This window comes from Rhinopithecus roxellana, chromosome 4, assembly GCF_007565055.1.
Source record: "Rhinopithecus roxellana isolate Shanxi Qingling chromosome 4, ASM756505v1, whole genome shotgun sequence".
Lineage (NCBI taxonomy): Eukaryota > Metazoa > Chordata > Mammalia > Primates > Cercopithecidae > Rhinopithecus > Rhinopithecus roxellana.
In genome coordinates, this window is record NC_044552.1 from 66,598,146 (window position 1) to 66,617,417 (window position 19,272).

The window sequence follows — 19,272 nt, forward strand, 5'->3', positions numbered from 1 at the left end:
CATACCTGCCATTATAGTCTCAGGCAACCAGTCCAACTTTATCTCCCAGCCTCAGCTCCAGAGAGTCTGAGCTACTCATTCCTTCTGGTAGAAGCTCTGGAGCCCACCTAGAGTCTCACTGCCACCACTACCACCCCCCGCTGCTGGGGGTGCCAGCCACTAAGGCTCATGGCTGCCCGTTCTTGGAAGAATGGCCCTCAGCTGACAGAGCTGCCTCGCCCAAGCAGGGCCACCAGAGCCCGGAGCTGTGTGGCTCCACCAGGATGCTTCGTCCTGCATAGTAGGTCAAGGCTACGCTGCCCCTGAGAGGCATCCTTGCTGCTTCCCTGTCATCATTCTGCCTTCCTCTCTCCCTTACCAGTTTTATTTGGAGCACATACCCTCAAAAATTGCTCTCACAAGGATGTGCATCTCAGACTCTGCTCTAGGAAACCTTATCTAAGATACTGCCCTTCTCTGATGGTGGTCTATCTATGTTTTGTGAGTGAGTGTGTTTAAACAAAAGCATTCATCTCCTCTATGATACATGCTCCCATCTGCCAATGCAAATCCCACCTACCCTCCCAGGCTCCCACCTCACAGTCCATACCTCTCTCTCCTTCAGAACCCAACATTTATCTCATGCAACAATGAGCAGGCAGAGCAAGCATTTGGCAGGCACTCCATCAATTACCTATGCAGAATTAGCACCTCTGTAATGTTAAGTATCATATTCTGAGAAATCCAAAAAAATCTAAGCACGTTTAAATTTTACACTGACCAATGTAAACAGAAGCAGCTGGGATATAATCAATAGGCTTGGTTATGGGCAATGATTTTTTGGCTCTGACCGCAAAAGCACAGGTGACAAAAGCAAAAACAGACAAGTGGGATTACATCAAATTAAGAAGCTTCTGCATAGCAAAGCAAATAATTGACAAGACAAAGAGTCAACCTAGAAAGTATCTGCAAACCATATATCAGATAAGGGGTTAATATCCAAAGTATATAAGGAACTCAAAGAACTCAATAGCAAAAAAAAAAAAAAAAACCACACAAAGAACCTGATTTTAAAATGGGTAAAGGACCTGAATTCACATCACTCTCTTGCTTTCTTTTTTTTTTTTTTTTTTTTGGAGACAGGGTCTCTACTCTGTCACTCAGGGCAGATGTAGTGGTACAATCAAGGCTCACAGCAGCCTCCCAGTCTCAAGCAATCCTCCCCCCTCAGCCTCCCAAGTAGCTGGGATTACAGGTATGTGCCACCATACCCAGCTAGTTGGTTTTAAAAAAAAATTGTTGTAGAGACAGGATCTTGCTTTGTTGCCCAGACTGGTCTTGAACTCCTGGGCTCAAATGATCCTCCTGCCTTGGCCTCTCAAAGTGCTATGATTACAGGTGTGAGCCCTGCAGCCAGCCCCGAATAGACATTTCTCAAGAGGAGATATACAAATGGCCAACAGAGATATGAAAAAATGTTCAACGTCAGTAATCATCAGGGAAATGCAAATCAAAGCCACAGTGAGATGACAGCTGGCACCTGTTGGGATGGTTACTATCAAAAAAAAAAGGTAAGGGTGATAAAGATGTGGAGATGTAGAAATCCTAGCGCATGGCTGGTGGGAATGTAAATTAGCAGAGTCATTATGGAAAACATTATGGAGGTTCCCTGAAAAATGAAAAAGCAGCCTCACTACTGGATACACATCTAAAGGAAATGAAATCAGTATGCTGAGGAGATATCTGCACCTTCATGTTCACTGCAGCATTTTTCAAAATAGCCCAGGCATGGAGTCAACCCAAGAGTCCATCAACAGATGAATAGATAAGGAAAACGTGGTGTATATACACAAGGGAATGCTACTCACCCTTAAAAAAGAAGGAAATCCTGCCGGGCGCGGTGGCTCAAGCCTGTAATCCCAGCACTTTGGGAGGCCGAGGCGGGTGGATCACGAGGTCAGGAGATCGAGACCCTCCTGGCTAACACGGTGAAACCCCGTCTCTACTAAAAATACAAAAAACTAGCCGGGCGCGGTGGCGGACGCCTGTAGTCCCAGCTACTCGGAGGCTGAGGCGGGAGAATGGCGGGAACCCGGGAGGCGGAGCTTGCAGTGAGCCGAGATCGCGCCACTGCACTCCAGCCTGGGCGACACAGCGAGACTCCGCTCTCAAAAAAAAAAAAGAAGAAGGAAATCCTGGCCAGGTGCGGTTGGCTCACGCCTGTAATCCTAGCACTTTGGGAGGCCAAGGCGGGCGGAACACCTGAGGTCAGGAGTTTGAGACCAGCCTGGCCAACATGGTGAAACTCCGTCTCTACTAAAAATACAAAACTTAGCCAGGCATAGCGGCGGGCACTTGTAATTCCAGCTACTCAGGAGGAGGCTGACAGGAGAATCACCTGAACCCAGGAGGAGGAGGAGGTTGCAGTGAGTGAGCCGAGATAGCGGCACTGCACTCCAGTCTAGTCAACAAGAGCGAAACTCCATCTCAAAACAAAACAAAACAAAAAAAAGAAGAAAAGAAGGAAATCCTATCATGTGTGACAACAGGGAAGAACCTGGAGGACACTGTGTTAAGTGAAATAAGCCAGGTACATATAGACAAATACCACATGATCTCACTTATATGTGGAATCTAAGAAAAAAAAATCTAACTCTTAGCAGAGAGTAGAATGGCGGCCGCCAGAGGTTGGAAGGAGTGGGATTGGGGAATCCTGGTCAAGGGGTACAAAGTTTCAGTTAGCCAGGAAGAATAAGTTCAAGAGATCTATTGTATAGCATGGTGACTATAGTTAAAAAATGCATTGCATGCTAGAAAATTGCTAAGTTGCTAAAACACGTGTAGATTTTAAGTGTTCTTGCCACAAATAAACATAAATGGTAAGCATGTGAGGTAATAAATGTATTAATGACCTTGATTTAGCCATTCCAAAATGTAAACATATTTTGAAACACTGTGTTGCACAATACAAATATATACAATTCGTATCTGTCAATTAAAAAGTGAATTGTAAAATATGTTCGGTTATTATTTATAAACTGACTGTAATTATGTTCCCCTCTTGCCCTACCTTTATTTCTGCGAGTTTTTGTTTGTTGGTTGGTTTTTGTTTTTTTCAGACAGGGTATCACTCTGTCACCCAGGCTGAAGTGCAGTGGTGTGATCTTGGCTCACTGCAACCTCTGCCTCCTGGGTTCAAGCAATTCTCCTGCCTCAACCTCCCGAGTAGCTGGGATTACAGGCACATGCCACCACACTCAACTACTTTTTGTATTTTTAGTACAGACGGGGTTTTGCCATGTTGGCCAGGCTGGTCTCGAACTCCTAACCTCAAGTGATCCACCCACCTCAGCTTCCCAAGATGCCGGGATTACAGGCGTGAGCCACCACACTCAGCCTCTGAGTTATTTATTTTTAACCTCTCCTCTGTGACACCATAATCTTTCCATAATCTCTCCAGTACCTTGCCTCAGAAAGTTTCAAAATTGATGGTTTAAGACTATTGTTCTTCCAAGGGAAGACGTACAATAACATCAAAAATAGTTACAAATAAACTATAATCTCAATGTTATAAAAGGACATTATAAGGTTATTGCTTTTCATTCTTGGTTTATGAAACAAACACTAAGGACCAATGGCATAACAAGGAGTGTGACCAGTGAGTGTGATCTACCCAGGTGTCAGCAATAAGGAGGTATATTGTTTGAAAAGAATTTAAATAAAACTCAGTCAGTTTGTCTTCTATTATCAGCACAGATTGGCAGTACTACATAATGTCTAAATAATGGTGTGATACTGCTCCCCATGGGGTGGGCTGCACTCACCGCCCCCAACCCTGCCTTGGTAAGGTGCTGCTGAAGACTCAACCCCATGTGGTCTCTCCAGCATTCGTGTTCAAACAGTATACAGTTATGTAGGTATGTGTTTGAAATGAGAGAGAAGGACTAAAGGAGCTTTCTGCAGTGATGGAAATGTCTGTATCCACCTATCTGATATGGGAGTTACTAGCCATATGTGAATATTCTGCACCTGAAATGTAGGCAGCGATCCTGCAGAGATTAACTTTTAATGTCATATTATTATTATTATTATTTTTTTTTATTTTTTTATTTTTTATTTTTTTTGAGAATGTAGTCTTGTTCTGTCACCCAGGCTGGAGTGCAGTGGCATGATCTTGGCTCACTGCAAGCTCTGCCTCCCGGGTTCATGCCATTCTCCTGCCTCAGCCTCCTGAGCAGCTGAGACTACAGGTGCCCGCCACCATGTCCGGCTAATTTTTTGTATTTTTAGTAGAGACGGGGTTTCACCGTGTTAACTAGGATGGTCTCGATCTCCTGACCTCATGTTCTGCCTATCCCAGCCTCCCAAAGTGCTGGGATTACAGGCGTGAGCCACCGCGCCTGGCCTCATTCTTTAAATAGTCATATATGGTTACTGGCTACTATACTGTTCCATGTAGATCTAGAATTTATATTTTCACATAGGCAGGATTATAGGATAATTACATACAAACTCCTGAAACCAATCAATCACCTTCAAATTTCAATCTCTTTTTGTTTGGCGACTAATGAGATACTCGACATTGTTCAGGTGCTGATGCTAGATGGAGGCTTACAGTCAATCCCAGATACCTGTACAAGAGGTGGCTTCCACCGTAGGTTTTTCAGGGGAGCAGGAGTAAAGTTGAAAGACCCAGTGGGGCGCTTCTTAAGCAGTAACACAACTCCTGTGGGATTCTCTCTCAATTTCTTCACCAGATTTTTCAGCTGCCATCCCACCTTCAAATAAAGAAAATGGAGAGGGAGGACTTGCTCATGAATAATGAAAAACTGAACCTATGAATTTATCTTGAGGCAATGTGAGTTGTGAGCAAATACATAGAAACAAAATAGGCAGGCACAAGTATGTTCATGTTAGCACAACCTAAAATAATGACAAATGGGATATAAGCGGCAAATTTTAAAACTTTAAACAAAATGGTTTTAGATTTAATTAAAAGTTCTAAGGAAGAAAATTGAGTCTCAATAAACAAACTCACCACAGTTTGCTGATTAACTTGAATGACTTCATCACCAGCATGAATCTTCTGAGATCTGTCTGCAGGAGACTGTACAGAAACAAAATAACCTGCCTTAATTTTTTTAAACCTTCTATTTCTTTGTGCTTTTATTTCTTCCTGCTTTTATTTCTTCTTCCGTAGACAATTAGCAACTGAAATAACATTTTCTCAGGAAAAATAAACAATGCACTTTATTCCCCTGAGACTACACAGTCTATAGGACCTTCCCCATGAATCCTGTGTTACCCATTTTATTAGTGTCTGTTATAACTGATAATTTGTCTGTTAGAATAGCCAGGTTCATCCAATCTACCCAGAAGAGACTGGACATACTGTCTTTTGTTTTGTTTTGCTTTTTGCTTTTTTTTTTTTTTTTTTTTTTTTTTTTTTTTTTTTTTTTTTTTTTTTTCGAGGCGGAGTCTCGCTCTGTCGCCCGGACTGGAGTGCGGTGGCCAGATCTCAGCTCACTGCAAGCTCCGCCTCCCGGGTTTACGCCATTCTCCTGCCTCAGCCTCCCGAGTAGCTGGGACTACAGGCGCCCGCCACCTCGCCCAGCTAGTTTTTGTATTTTTAGTAGAGACGGGGTTTCACCGTGTTAGCCAGGATGGTCTCGATCTCCTGACCTCGTGATTCGCCCGTCTCGGCCTCCCAAAGTGCTGGGATTACAGGCTTGAGCCACCGCGCCCGGCCTTGTTTTGCTTTTAAGACAAAGTCTCACTCTGTCACCCAGGCTGGAGGGCAATGGTGGATCTCAGCTCACCGCAACTTCTGCTTCCCAGGTTCAAGCAGATATCCCAACCTCAGCCTCTCAAGTAGCTGGGATTACAGGCATCTGCCACCACGCCCAGCTAATTTTTTTAGTAGAGATGACGTTTCACCATGTTGGCCAGGCTGGTCTCAGACTCCCAACCTCAGGTGATCTGCTGGCCTTGGCCTCCCAAAGTGCTGGGATTACAGGCGTGAGCCACTGGGCCCAGCCTGGACATACTGTCAAAATGATTGGCTGATAGAAGCTATTGGCTCACTAAAAAATTCTTACACATATCCTTATCAAAATTAATCCCATAAAAGCTGACCAACTGTTCAACACGGAAAATCATCTTTGTAACTCTGTCATCTCGTTTCCTTATTAAAACTAAATGTTCTTATTCTACTTTTCCATATTATTGCAATGCTGCTAAAATAGAAAGTTGGTGGGAACAGAAATTGCTTTAAAGAAAATGAATTTAGTTTTCTTTTCATTTTCAGATTACATTCAAAAATGAGTTTTCAGTGTCGAAACAAAACCCAGACTTTTTTTCCTTCAAATAATGCCTGGTTATTAATTTACCATCGCTGCAACAAAAATATATATAAAGGGATATAATCCATTTGTCAAATATTTTGCTCAAGGTGTTCTCGTTCATATAAGCCACCTAGAACTCCTATGTTGAAGGTATCTCACGTATGACTAAGAGAAGAAGAAAGGACAAACCTTGGATTTCAAATTCTAATCAAACCTTATCTAGAACAGAGTATTTAATTTTCTAACTTACATCACTGGCTGAATCTTCAAACAATTTCCAACTATCCAAAAAATAGCACTTTTGAACACGAGGAGAGGGATAGCAATGAGACCCAAGACACACTGGCTGAAGTTTCTCTAAATTGTTGTGACAGGCTCAAAGGGAAATTAACAAGCAGCCCTAAACTGTAGAAACATTCCCTTTGATTTTATCTAGGTCCCATACAAGGCCCTCGTAACTGTGACAGTTATTTGTGAAAACATTTAACCTCCTATCGTACCTGGCAGTGCTCACTTGAGAGACCAACCCATGTTCATCTCAAGTTTCTAGTTTTTTGTCTTTTTTTTTTTTTTGAGACTAACTCATGCTCAGTCGCCCAGGCTGGAGTACAGTGGTACAACCTTGGCCCACAGTAACTTCTGCCTCTGAGGCTCAGCCATTCTCCTGCCTTAACCTCCTGAGTAGTTGGGATTATAGGCACCTGCCACTACGCCCAGCTAATTTTTGTATTTTTAGTAGAGACGGGGTTTCACCACATTGGCCAAGCTGATCTTGAACTACTGACCTCAGCTGATCCGCCCGCCTCGGCCTCCCAAAGTGCTGAGATTACAGGCGTGAGCCACCTGTGCCTGGCCCATCTCACGTTTCTCACATCACTTAAAAAATGAATTTATCTATGCTCCTTTTTGTCCCGTGTGTCAGATGCTGAACCCACAGTTACAGGCCTACTTTAGTAATTCTGATCCTAATCGGTCCAGTCCAGTTAATCTTCCTGGGCAAGGGATTCATTTAAGATAAGCTTCACTTTACAAAAGATAGCCCCAAGGCCAGGAAGTCCCTGTCTCTACATGTGCAATCTTAAAAAACATGCTCTGATGTCCTGAACTGACTTCCCTTCCTAAGGATCCTTTCGCATTCATTTCTCAAATGTCCAATCAAGCGATTAAGAGTTGTGTTTGGCAGAACACTGGTAAAGAGAGAGTTCGGTACCAAAATTCTGCCCAGGGCAGTAGCTCTTGCCTAGCTTCACCATGAGGAGGACAACTGAAAAATGATGCTTGTGTTGGTTTGCTGCAGAAGGGTCATGACCTAGAGAATAATGCACCCATTCTTCAGAGGCTAATCTAACTCCCACTTGATCTGAGGAGTGGAGGATACAAGTATGGATGAGGTTGTGTCAAGACTCTTGTCAAGGTCTAAAATAACATCAAAAAAAGAATTAAGATAGAGAAACATCAGACACTGCTGGGTCTGACTTTGGAATGATCCTGGCCTCTCAGGTAACTTACCTTCAAAGAAAGGGACTGAAGGCCTTGCTTGCTTGCTTCAGCCTCAAGTCCAAGATTGAAGAATATGAACTTAATTCACTTGTGAAAACAATGGGTGATTTTCATCCACTGCTACCTACCATACTAGGCTTCTATTAAAACATTCTGACAGTGAAGTCATAGCAACCTTAAGTGATAGCCAAAAACTGACCTGGAGCTGGCACTTTCTACTGCCATTCAAGTATATAATACCCAACATTGAGAATAAAATATCCAGGGGCCAGGCACGGGGGCTCACGACTGTAACCCCAGCACTTTGGGAGGCCGAGGCGGGAGGTCAGGAGATCGAGACCACCCTGGCTAACACGGTGAAATCCCATCTCTACTAAAAAATACAGAAAATTAGTGGGGCGTGGTGGTGGGCGCCTATAGTCCCAGCTACTTGGGAGGCTGAGGCAGGAGAATGGCGTGAACCCAGGAGGCGGAGCTTGCAGTGAGCAGAGATTGTGCCACTGCACTCCAGCCTGGGGGACAGAGCGAGACTCCATCTCAAAAAAAAAAAAAAAAAGAATAAAATATCCAGATTGAGTCGGGGAGAAGTGGGCTCTCACCTAACTTCCCACACTTGTCTAGAAGACTTAGACTTACTTAGCCTAGTATCTAGCACATTCCAGGTCCTCAATAAATGCGAACTGAATGACTAAAGGAATGAGTGACATTTTCAAGTGGATTACCAGATGGAAGAAGACAAGTTTTCTTTTTTGATCTCTAACAAGATGGTAGCCACCACTCCCTGAGATGACTTCCATTCAGTCTTACATGGGAACACCAGGGCCGACCCTGAGTCTGTCAGCCAGTGTTACAATTCTGGTAGGAATTCAGAGAATATATCATTAATGACATATGACATTTCATTTAATTCAAAAGCAGCTTTGTTTAGTCTGTCATTGAACTCTTTTCTTTTTTTTATTTTTTATTTTTTTTGAAATGGAGTCTTGCTCTGTCGCCCAGGTTGGACTCTGCAGTGGCTCGATCTCGGCTCACTGCAACCTCCCAGGTTCAAGCAATTCTCCTGCCTCAGCCTCCCAAGTAGCTGGGATTACAGATGCGCACCACCACGCCTGGCTAATATTTTGTATTTTTAGAAGAGATGGGGTTTCATCATGTTAGTCCTGATGGTCTTGATCTCCTGACCTTGTGATCCGCCCACCTCAGCCTCCCAAAGTGCTGGGATTACAGGTGTGAGCCACTGCGCCGGGCCCGAATTCTTTTCTTTAAAAAGGGGGGTGGTGCAAGAGGAAGGAAATACTATGCCTTCCAGTAGTAATTCTGTAGTGCTCCAGATCCAAGATGGCAATTGCTTCAAAACCCAATAGAGTTGGAAAACACACTGGTCTGGTTAAGATAGACAATGCAATCATCAAATTGCTAGACTGCAAAACTTCAACTCTAAAAACTGAAATGACATTCACCATGTTTCTCATCTATACAGACATGACTGTGTTCTTATCACGGCTAAGCTGCAACGTACTGAGTCTCAACCAAGAATGAAGGAAGAATCGTGTGTTGCATCTTGTGTCTTTTCTTCAGCACCATCCCCAGCCTAAAAGTAAAGCTTCCTGTGCTGTTATTATCTAGGAGGTGATACGGTATAAAAACTCCTAGTGACTCTCAAGGCTTCCTCGCTGCAGCTCAACAGAGAACCCTGAAAGACACTACCATTTCCTACCCATTTATCTACCAGAACCATGCAACGCATTTATAATTCATTGACTGCCTTAAGCAGTATCATTTTCTCAGTACAAAAATCAAGTGCTTATCACAGACACTCAAAGATCATGCCATTTTTCTTTATCGAAAGATCTAGCAGCTGAAGCTCAAAATTAGACACATATTTCTACCAAACAGATTAGAAAAGCAGCTACTAAAATTTCCCCTAATTTTAGGAATTATCTCCTCCTGTCTTAGCTGATTAAATAGGTTAATTCCCCCAAATCCATGGTTCTTTTACACAGACCCAGGGAAGCTATTCAAACATTTTTAGTTTCATATCAATGTCTTTCAAAAGCAAGCCATATTGTAGGCTGCAAGAAGAAAGCATTCAACTAGCTCTACTTCTCACAAATTCAAATGCTTGAGGGGCTAAAGACAACCCTACACATAGCAGAATTTCCAGAAGGAAGTACACAGTGTACACAAGTCTCTCACAGTAGAAACAGACCTGCTTTTCCTATTCAAAGGGTGGGGAGAGAGGACTAAATTTCAGTATCATGCCAAATATTATGAAACACAACTATAAAAATATGTCGTAAAAAAAATCCTGAAATAGCTGCTTTGGAGACATAAAAATTCCATTAAATCAAAAAATATATATTTTATACACATGGCTACCAATCCCAGTTCTTATAAGAGTGATTCTCAAAAACAAAAAGATCATTGCTTTTGTATTTATGGCTTAACACTTCCAGGGTGCAAAAGCAGTAATTAACACAAGGGTAGCGTAAAAACTGGGCAAGGTGTATGAACAAGAGCAATAAAGGACTATTTAAATAATAAATTGACAACAGCTGGTGACAAGCAGTACTCTGTCAACAGAAATAAACAAAGCAGGTACCCATGCTCTCATAATAATCAAACAGCATGCACGCATTTAAATTCAAAGTATAGAGACTGTGGATCAAATTTGTTTAAACACACAACAGCTTTTACACTTAATGAATATACACTTACATTTTCTGTGGTTCCAGTAATCACATGTAACCCATCGTAGGTTGATTTGATGTACATGCCCTGGAGTGAGTCACAAACAGATTAACTCATTACTCCAACATTTAGAGACATCGCCCCAAGCGAGACTTAAACTTATAAAACATTAACAACAGTCCCTTCAGAACAATACTCATTTTTCAGCCTCCTGAAACATCGAGAAACAAGATCCAAAGGGTGGTGAAGGGGAGCTAAGCAAACTGAAATACTGGTGAAAGCAGTAAAACGTGTGATCTCTTTGATACTATAACCTGTGTACCAGGCACACAGAATTTTGCCACAACTCAGAGGATGTGGGCGTTTTCTTAGACCTACAGAATGAGTGAATGAGGGAGGCACTTCAAACAAGAACGGTTCTATTATGTTGACGATGAGACGGGGTCTTGCTGTGTTGCCTAGACTGGAGTGTAGCAATGCCAACACAGCTCACTGTAACCTTGAACTCCTGGGCTCAAGTGATCCTCTCACCTCAGCCTCCCCAAGTAGCCAGGACTACAGGTGTGTGCCACCACACCCAGCTAATTCTTTTATTTTTTTAATAGAGAAAGGACCTCACTATGTTACCCGGGCTGGTTTCAAACTCCTGGGCTCAAGGGATCCTCCCACCCCGGCCTCCCAAAGTGCTGGGATTATAGGTGTAAGCCACCACACCCAGCCAAAGAACAGTTCTTTCTTGACCATTTCTTGGTCTAGGGACACAATATATTCATTTAAATTTGGTAACCGAAATAACCTCAGAGTGACTATTAAAACTACTAATAATCAGACAAAGATATATGAACAAAGATTATTAAATAACAAAGCATAGGTAGCAAATTAGTAACAGACACCCTTCCTTTTAAGGGAAATGTAAAGATGAATGAATATTCTCTCTTCTAAGAGGCCTGAGAGGCAAAGTCAGAGGCCATGCCTCACTAAGTGATACACCGAATGTATCATTGAGGAATTATTTCTGCAGTTGTACTCACCACATGTAAATGTTGTTTAATTAAACTGTTACAAGACGGGAAAAGAGAGCAAAAAGCAGAACGGGCAAAAAGTAGTTGCTCACCCTGGTATCTATGCTGTAATAATGTGGACCCTCCTCAGAAATTACGCTGCACCCAGCCTGCTCATTAACCTACACCAATTTATGATGAGAGTCCCATCAAACACCAACGCCTTCAGGTTCTCCCCATTCCTCTCCTATCCTGTTACTTTCACTCACAGATTATATCAGCTTCACCCCTACACATGGTACTGCCCCTCCCAGGGCACTGCTTGTATAACTCTACCATCTGAAATGACAACTCCATTTCTGCCTGCTCAGGGCATTTATCTGCTTAAATATTTTACTATAAACCTACCTCCAGGAAGTCCTCCTTGTTTAAACTTAATCTGTTATGATCCATCATTTGCCTTGAAGTCAAGCAGTACCAATATGCAAAGTTCTGCTCACTAAGAATGCGGGCCTAAAACAGTCAGTTGATTTTTGTTTTTTTCTGTCTAAGAGCAGAGACTACCTTAATAGCTCCCAACAGCTACCTATACATTAGATACTTCTCCCCCTCCACCTTCTCCTCCTCCTCCTTCTCATCATCATCATCAATATCAGCAACAGTAGCTGCAGCCACATTAATGCACATGTACTATGTGCTTGGGGCCTGGCACTTGGCATTCACAATCTAATACAATACTTTCAACAACCCTATGAGGAAACTGACACGTAAAGAGGTTAAGTCCCTAAAGAGCCAGGATTTAAACCCAGCTCTCTCTGACTCAAAGCCTCTAAGCTAACTAATGGGCTTCACAGCTTCTTCACGAAAATTTCAGCAAATTAATCCCACAGGATGCACGCTAGGTACTAGGAGACTACCTGTATGTAGTCCCACAGCCTGTTGTGATATAGCTCATATATTACTTATGAAACATTTCTAAACCCTTCTTAAGAATCACTGCCTTCAACCAGTCTCTTCTCACATTCATCTAAGTGCTAATAGAGACTTTCAGAGCAGATGTTGTTTTTGTAGCCAGAGACCATATTTCCTTTGTGTAAATGTTTTATATTTCCTTGCATTGCTAAGTCCTAAAAATAAAGTGTTATCTTCAAAATATGAGTATACAGTTTTTAAATTGTATTTATTTTTATACTTTGAAGATGGAAAACATATCAACAGGATTCAAGATAGCACATTCCTAACTACATAACGGAAGGCGGTCTAACTTAATTCTACTTTTCAGCAATTATAGTGAAAGCAATAAGGAATTTTTTTTAAAAATTTAGTAAATGATGATATATGTTATCTGAAAATAAAACAAGTGTTATTAGAACTTACCAGGCCTTCCCCAGGTTTAATGTTTGGTAAGTGAACTTCCTCCAGACATGCACACTGGCTCATCACAGGATCTGTGGTAGATCGAATTGTTTTGTCACAGATGCCATTTAAAACCTTGACCTAGAATTGGAGAAGCAAATAGTCAGGAAAGTTCAATCATTAACCAAGTTTATCTCAAGGTGATTTTTAGAGAAATGCATTTCACCTATAATCTTTAGTTCTGGTCGGCAATCATTCTGATAATTCTGCTCAATGAATGCATGGCATTTAGACTTCATGTTTACCATCCGTGGGAATAGTGTCACTATTTCAGCTTTGTTTAGAAAGGGCAGCTTTTATATTCACTCCTTTATGACCACTGAAGAGCACAGGCCAGGCAGAAATCCCCTTTCAGCAATGAAGTGGAATTATCTCTCCCCGGCCACCTACCTGATTGCTCACAGTCTCTGAACACCAAATATTGACAAGGTTAAAAAAAAAAAAAAAAAAAAAATTGTTTTGGGCCTAAACCATTTTTTTAATGGACTTTACTTTTTTAAGTTGTTTTAGGTTTATAAAAAAAATTGAGCAAAAAGTCCATTGAGTTCCCATATATCCCCTCCACCACCACTCTCCATTCCCAGCTTCCTCTATTACTAACATCTTGTACTAGTGCAGTGCATTTGTTACAAATGATGAACTAGGCTGGGCACAGTGGCTCATGACTGTAATCCCAGCACTTTGGGAGGCCAAGGTGGGTGGATCACCTGAAGTCAGCAGTTCAAGACCAGCCTGACCAATATGGCAAAACCCCATCTCTACTAAAAATAGAAAAATTAGATGGGCATGGTGGCGGGTGCCTATAACCCCAGCTACTCAGGAGGCTGAGGCTGCAGAATTGCTTGAACCTCGGAGGCAGAGGCTGAGGCTGCAGTGAGCCAAGTCACAGCACTCTACTTCAGCTTGGGTGACAGAGCGAGACTCTGTCTCCAAAATAAATTTTTAAAAAATGATGAACTAATATTCAGACATTAACTAAAATCTTTAATTTATATTAGGGTTCACTTTTTGTGGTGTACATTTTACAAGTTCTGACAAATGCCTAATGTCATGTATCCATCATTACAGTCTCATACAGGATAGTTTCAATGTCCTAAATATCCCCTGTGCGCAACCTAAGTATCCACCACCCCATCCCTCACCATGAACCCCTGGCAAACATAGATCTTTTTACTACCTCTGTGGTTTTGATTTTCGAGAATGCCAAATAGTCAGAATTATGCAGCATGTAGCCTTTTCAGACTGCCTTATTTCAATTAACAATATGCTTGTAAGTTTCCTCCATATATTTTCAGGACTTAATAGCTTATTTCTTTTTTATTGCTGAATAATATTCTATTTTATAGATGTACAACAGTTTATCCATTTACTTATTGAGAGACATTAAGGTTGCTTCCAATTTTTTTGGCAATTTTGAGTAAACCTGCTATAAACATCCTGTGCGCATTTTTTGATGTAAATTTTCAACTCCTTTGGGTAAATATCTAGGAGCACAACTGTTGGATCATATGGTAAGAATATGTTTCATTTTGTAAGAAACTTCCAAATTGTCCTCCAAACTGCCTGCACCATTTTGCATTTCTACTAGCAGTTAATGAGCATTCCTGTTGCTCCACATCCTCAGCAGCGTTTGGTGTTGTCAGTGTTTTATATTTTAGCCTATATAACAGGTGTATAGTGGTATCTCGTTGTTTTAATTTGCAATTCCCTAATTACAAATGACATTGAACATCTTTTCATAGGCTTATTTGCCATGTGTATGTAAGTACCTGTTCAGATCTTTTGCCTCCTTTATAATTGGATTGTTTGTCTTCTTATTCTTGTTTTAAGAGTTCTTTGTATATTTTGGATACAAGTCCTTTATCTGATAGGTGTTTTGAAAACATTTTCTCCCAGTCTGTGGCTTGTCTTTTCATTCTCTTACCAGTGCGTTTCACATAGCAGTTTTTAATTTTAATGAAGTCCACGTTATCAATTTTTCTTTCATGAATTATGCTTTTGGTATTCTATCTGAAAACTCATTGCAAAACTGACTGACAGTCACCTACATTTTCTCCTATGTTATCTTTTAGATGGTTTATAGTTTTGCATTTTACATTTAGGTCTATCATCTTTTTAGTGATCACTCACAGTCTTTGAATGCCAAACACCGACAAGGTAAAACTAAAGAGACAATGAGAGGATCCCTATTAAGTGGTCTCCTTGTAGAAGTCACAGTGGTTACGTGTGGTATTTCCCCAATCAGACTCATCTAACGTTTCAAAATTAAACAACCAAAGAAATCAGGAAATTCCAAAGAGTGATTTTTCTTTCCAAGGGGGAGAATCCAAGAAGTGATACTTTTTACATTCCTCCAATTTGTTTGGCCTCCCTATTTATGGAAAATATATTTATAGCAGTTTCATTGCTAAATTCCTCAACATCAGTAGGAGGAAGGTCTTATCAAAAGAGCACAGGCTGGCTTATGTCAAAAGGAGGAAGTGATGATGAATAGTTACAAAATGCTCCTTAAACAGTTACAGCACATCCCCCTTCCATCATAAGGTTTTTGCCAAGAATTTTTTTCTTAAATCAAAAGGGTCCTAAAGTGAAATTGGCACATCAGTTCAATCATGATTAGCAGGCTACCTAGCAATGTACGTATAACTGTATCCTGATAAAATGTTCAGAAAAAGTAATAATAAAACAGAGACTCAATGTAGCTAATTTAAGCACAGGAATTTTCACAGTAGTTGGTCTTGTTAAGTAACTTTTATGCTTTCTCTTCCACTTAAATTTAAAAACTCATGTCCCAAAAGCCAATATTTCAAAGTATCTCCTGAAGTAATTAGCCACGGTGCATTTACTTAATGTGATTCCCACTGCCTTTGGAAAAGGAATTTTACAGTAACTTTTAGAACGCATACTTACCACAGTTAAAACTTTATCCTCCATTTCTGCTACAAAGCAATCCTAAAGAAGGGGATGGAGAAAATGAACACTAAGTACAAGAGTTAAACACGTTCAGAACTGTTGGCTTAGCTCTCTAGATATTTTCTGCAGCTCAAGGTGGTCCCTGACATAGCCCTCAGCCTGCACAGTCCTGCGGGACTGGGATGGGAAAGGGAGGGTAGAGTGGGAACAGAGATGACGTTCTCACCTTCTGAAGGTCCCGCTCTCCCCTGACCCAAGGAGTTCTCATTCAAGGAACCCATTTGGCCAATTACTTAATTTGAAAACTTACAAAAATCATTGAACTGAAATCCACCTACTCTCCAGACTGTCCAGAGAGTAGTTAAGTCAGAAATCCAAGTCAAGAAACCTGACGATGGCTCCCAGCGTGCCCCAGGAACAGATAGCAGTGGGCCGACAAGCTGGCAGTCTTTAGCTCTGGACCTGCCTACAAGAATAGCTTTCAAATAAGGGCTTGAGTAAACTCAGCCACGAACGTTTATTTTAAGCACCACTGAGATTAAATCAGATATTTCAGTCCTTGATAGATGAAAAGAGTTCAACAAAACATTCATTAACACACTGCCAAAAAAGTGGTCTTGAGGTATGCTATTGATGACACAAAATAAAGGGCTGGAATGCAAAGCATTATTTATTCAGCTTAAGAACAAAAGGCTTGGAACACTGTATGAACTGGGTTAGCTGATTATAGGAACCACCATTGTCCTGTCTCAAAGCTGCCAGAGTGAAATTGCCAATGTGAAACTTTCACAGTTAACCTTCTAGAACTCATCTGTAGCAAAGGATTTCAACCTATACTGCAGAATGCATGCAGGAAAAAAAAAGTCAATACAACTAGATTCTATAGAGTTTATTCAGCACTATTAACTATAATCCCAAGCTAGGATAATCTTAAAGATAATGCTAATTCTTTTATGTACATGAAAAAATGTTAATCAACTGTGTTGGAATTGTCAGGCGAAGATTTTTCACTTCAATCAAAAAGTCATTTTTAGGTTAGTTTTTACTACTTCTGAAGGAGGAAGATGGCTACCAGTTTCTATTCTATATGATTTAATAATCAGACTTTTATTGTCTTCTTAAATTTGTTTAAACTTTTTTCTACTAGATAAAAACGTAGGAAACGATAATAATGACTGCTCCTAAAATTTATACTGACTCTCAGGAAAAGAGCAGCCCAGGGAGAAAAGACTTTAAAAAAAAATTTAGAAATGTATTTTTACATGTGTCAAGTTGATATTAACTTAAACTACAGGAACAACCTCTGTAAATAGGAATAATTATAGCTAAAATGTGCTTTTCCAATTCTATCTTATAGATAAAACTAAACTGTCAACTACCAATATGGCTCATCCCCCATTAATACTGTCTGATAGATTTGTTAAATAAATGTCAACCTTAGAAACACAGTATACATATGTGATTGTGTGCTAGAAATAAAACTAATACTTTGTCTTTGTGTCTATCATCTTTCATCACAAATTTCTTTTTTTTTTTTTTTCTTTTTTTTAGACAAGGTCTCACTCTGTCGCCCAAGCGGGAATGCAGTGGTGCAATCTCAGCTCACTGGCAGCCTTGACCTACCGGGCTCAACTGATCCTCCTTCCTCAGCCTCTCAAGCAACGGGGACCACAGGTGTATGCCACCATGCCTGGCTAATTTTTGTATTCTTTGTAGAGATGGGGTTTCGCCATGTTGCCCAGGCTGATCTTGAATTCCTAGACTCAAGCCATCCACCCGCCTCGGCCTCCCAAAATGCTAGGATTACAGGTGTGGGTCACCATCCCCGGCCCACAAATCTCTAAATTAATACAAGCACTGTCACTTCGGGGAGACCATCACCTAGAGGCAGAGAGCAACTCTCAATATACCAGAGCTCAAGAACAAGGCAGACTTGTGACCGCATGGTTCCTACAACTTGATTCCTTGAGGGATCCAAGAGGTCAGCAAGAATATCGGCTCCCTGCGGTGGTGACTGCAGTGGTGATGGAGCCAGCAGCACGAGGAGCTTCCCGCCTCCCAAATTGTTCCAGCTGGCGTGTGAAAGGGCTCCCTCTCACCTCCCGCCACCGAGAACATGGTTCCCACACCCATTCCTGCCGAGAGGAAGCAGCTGCAGGCATGACTTCACATTGTTTTCTGGCATGAAGGCAATGGAATGGAAAAATGAGTGCTGAAACCAAGTCACCCCCTCAGAGACTGGACAGTGAGCTGAGCTTCTCACAGCCCTGGGTCACCTGGCAGCAGAGGCCCAGCCTGGGCGGCTCTCAGCACCCCCCTGCCTCTCCTCCTATTCTGCCTTCTCAGGAACTGAGCAGCCTTGTGCAGCAGGTTCAACTTCTCTGAGCCTTAGTTTCCTTCTTTCTAAAATGGGGTGATAACAAAGCCTACCTCTGAGATCTGCTGAGATTTCGGTGTGATGATGACACACATCAAGTGTGGATGCACACCTGCTGAGAATTCGGTGTGATGACACACGTCAAGCGTGGATATACACCTGACACGCAGCCAGCACTCAGTGGTCTTTTCCTCTTCTGCTTCCATGGCTTGCTTTCTTTTTGTGTATGTGACACAGGGTCTCACTTTGTCACCCAGGCCTCAGTGCAATGGCATGAACATGGCTCACTGCAGCCTCCACTTCCAAAGCTCAAGCAATCCTCCCACCTCAGCCTCCCAAGTAGCTGGGACTACAGGCACACACCACCATGCTTGCCTAGCTTTTTAATTTTTTTTTTTTAATATAGTGGTCTCACTATATTGCTCAGGCAGGTCTCAAGCAATCCTCCCGACTTGGCCTCCCAAAGTGCTGGGATTAAAGGCGTGAGACATTCAGCCTGGCAGGCTTGCTTTCTTTCCATTCAGTTTTCTCAGGGACAAATATTGCTCATTTTCCTAATTCTTTTTTATTGTTGTTGTTAAGATAGTATCTTGTTATGTTGCCCAGGTTGGTTTCAAACTCCTGGGCTCAAGAGATCCTCCCATCTCAGCCTCTAGTAGCTGGGCCTCCAGGCGTGCACAACCACACCTGGCCTCATTCTCTATTTCTTTCCAGACTGAAACTCAGCACCTGCCAATGCCATTGTGTCTCTCTTGCCATCCCTATTTCAGTTTTCATGGCTTCACAATATGAGGAGACTACAATGGAAATACAGATCTCAATCCCTTCCCACCTTGGGGTCCTTCATCTCAAATTATAGCCTCAACACTGAATGGGAAGATCTATCCTTGTACTTGGTATAGGATGACAGCTAAAGAAATGTTAAGAAATGAAGAAACTTCTTAAAAGAAATGTGCGGTTTCCTCGCAGGAGAAAAGAAGCAGCAATATGTATCCTTCAAATTAGAGGACTCATAAATTATTATTGGAAGAAAGGATGCAGAGATGGATGG

At 41.6% G+C, this 19,272-nt stretch overlaps 1 protein-coding gene across 2 annotated transcripts in view; it reads right to left on the reverse strand.

Moving 5' to 3' along the window:
- The window catches only part of CNKSR3 (CNKSR family member 3), a 106,150-nt gene that overhangs the window by 12,726 nt on the left and 74,152 nt on the right, over positions 1-19,272 (reverse strand). For both annotated transcript variants that reach the window (XM_010357553.2, XM_030928339.1), the window contains exons 5-9: positions 15,842-15,883; positions 12,893-13,012; positions 10,542-10,601; positions 5,018-5,086; positions 4,611-4,757 (exon numbers count right to left, since the gene is read on the reverse strand). In XM_010357553.2, the coding sequence (XP_010355855.1) occupies positions 4,611-4,757; positions 5,018-5,086; positions 10,542-10,601; positions 12,893-13,012; positions 15,842-15,883 (438 nt within the window). The remainder of the gene's footprint in view (positions 1-4,610; positions 4,758-5,017; positions 5,087-10,541; positions 10,602-12,892; positions 13,013-15,841; positions 15,884-19,272) is intronic.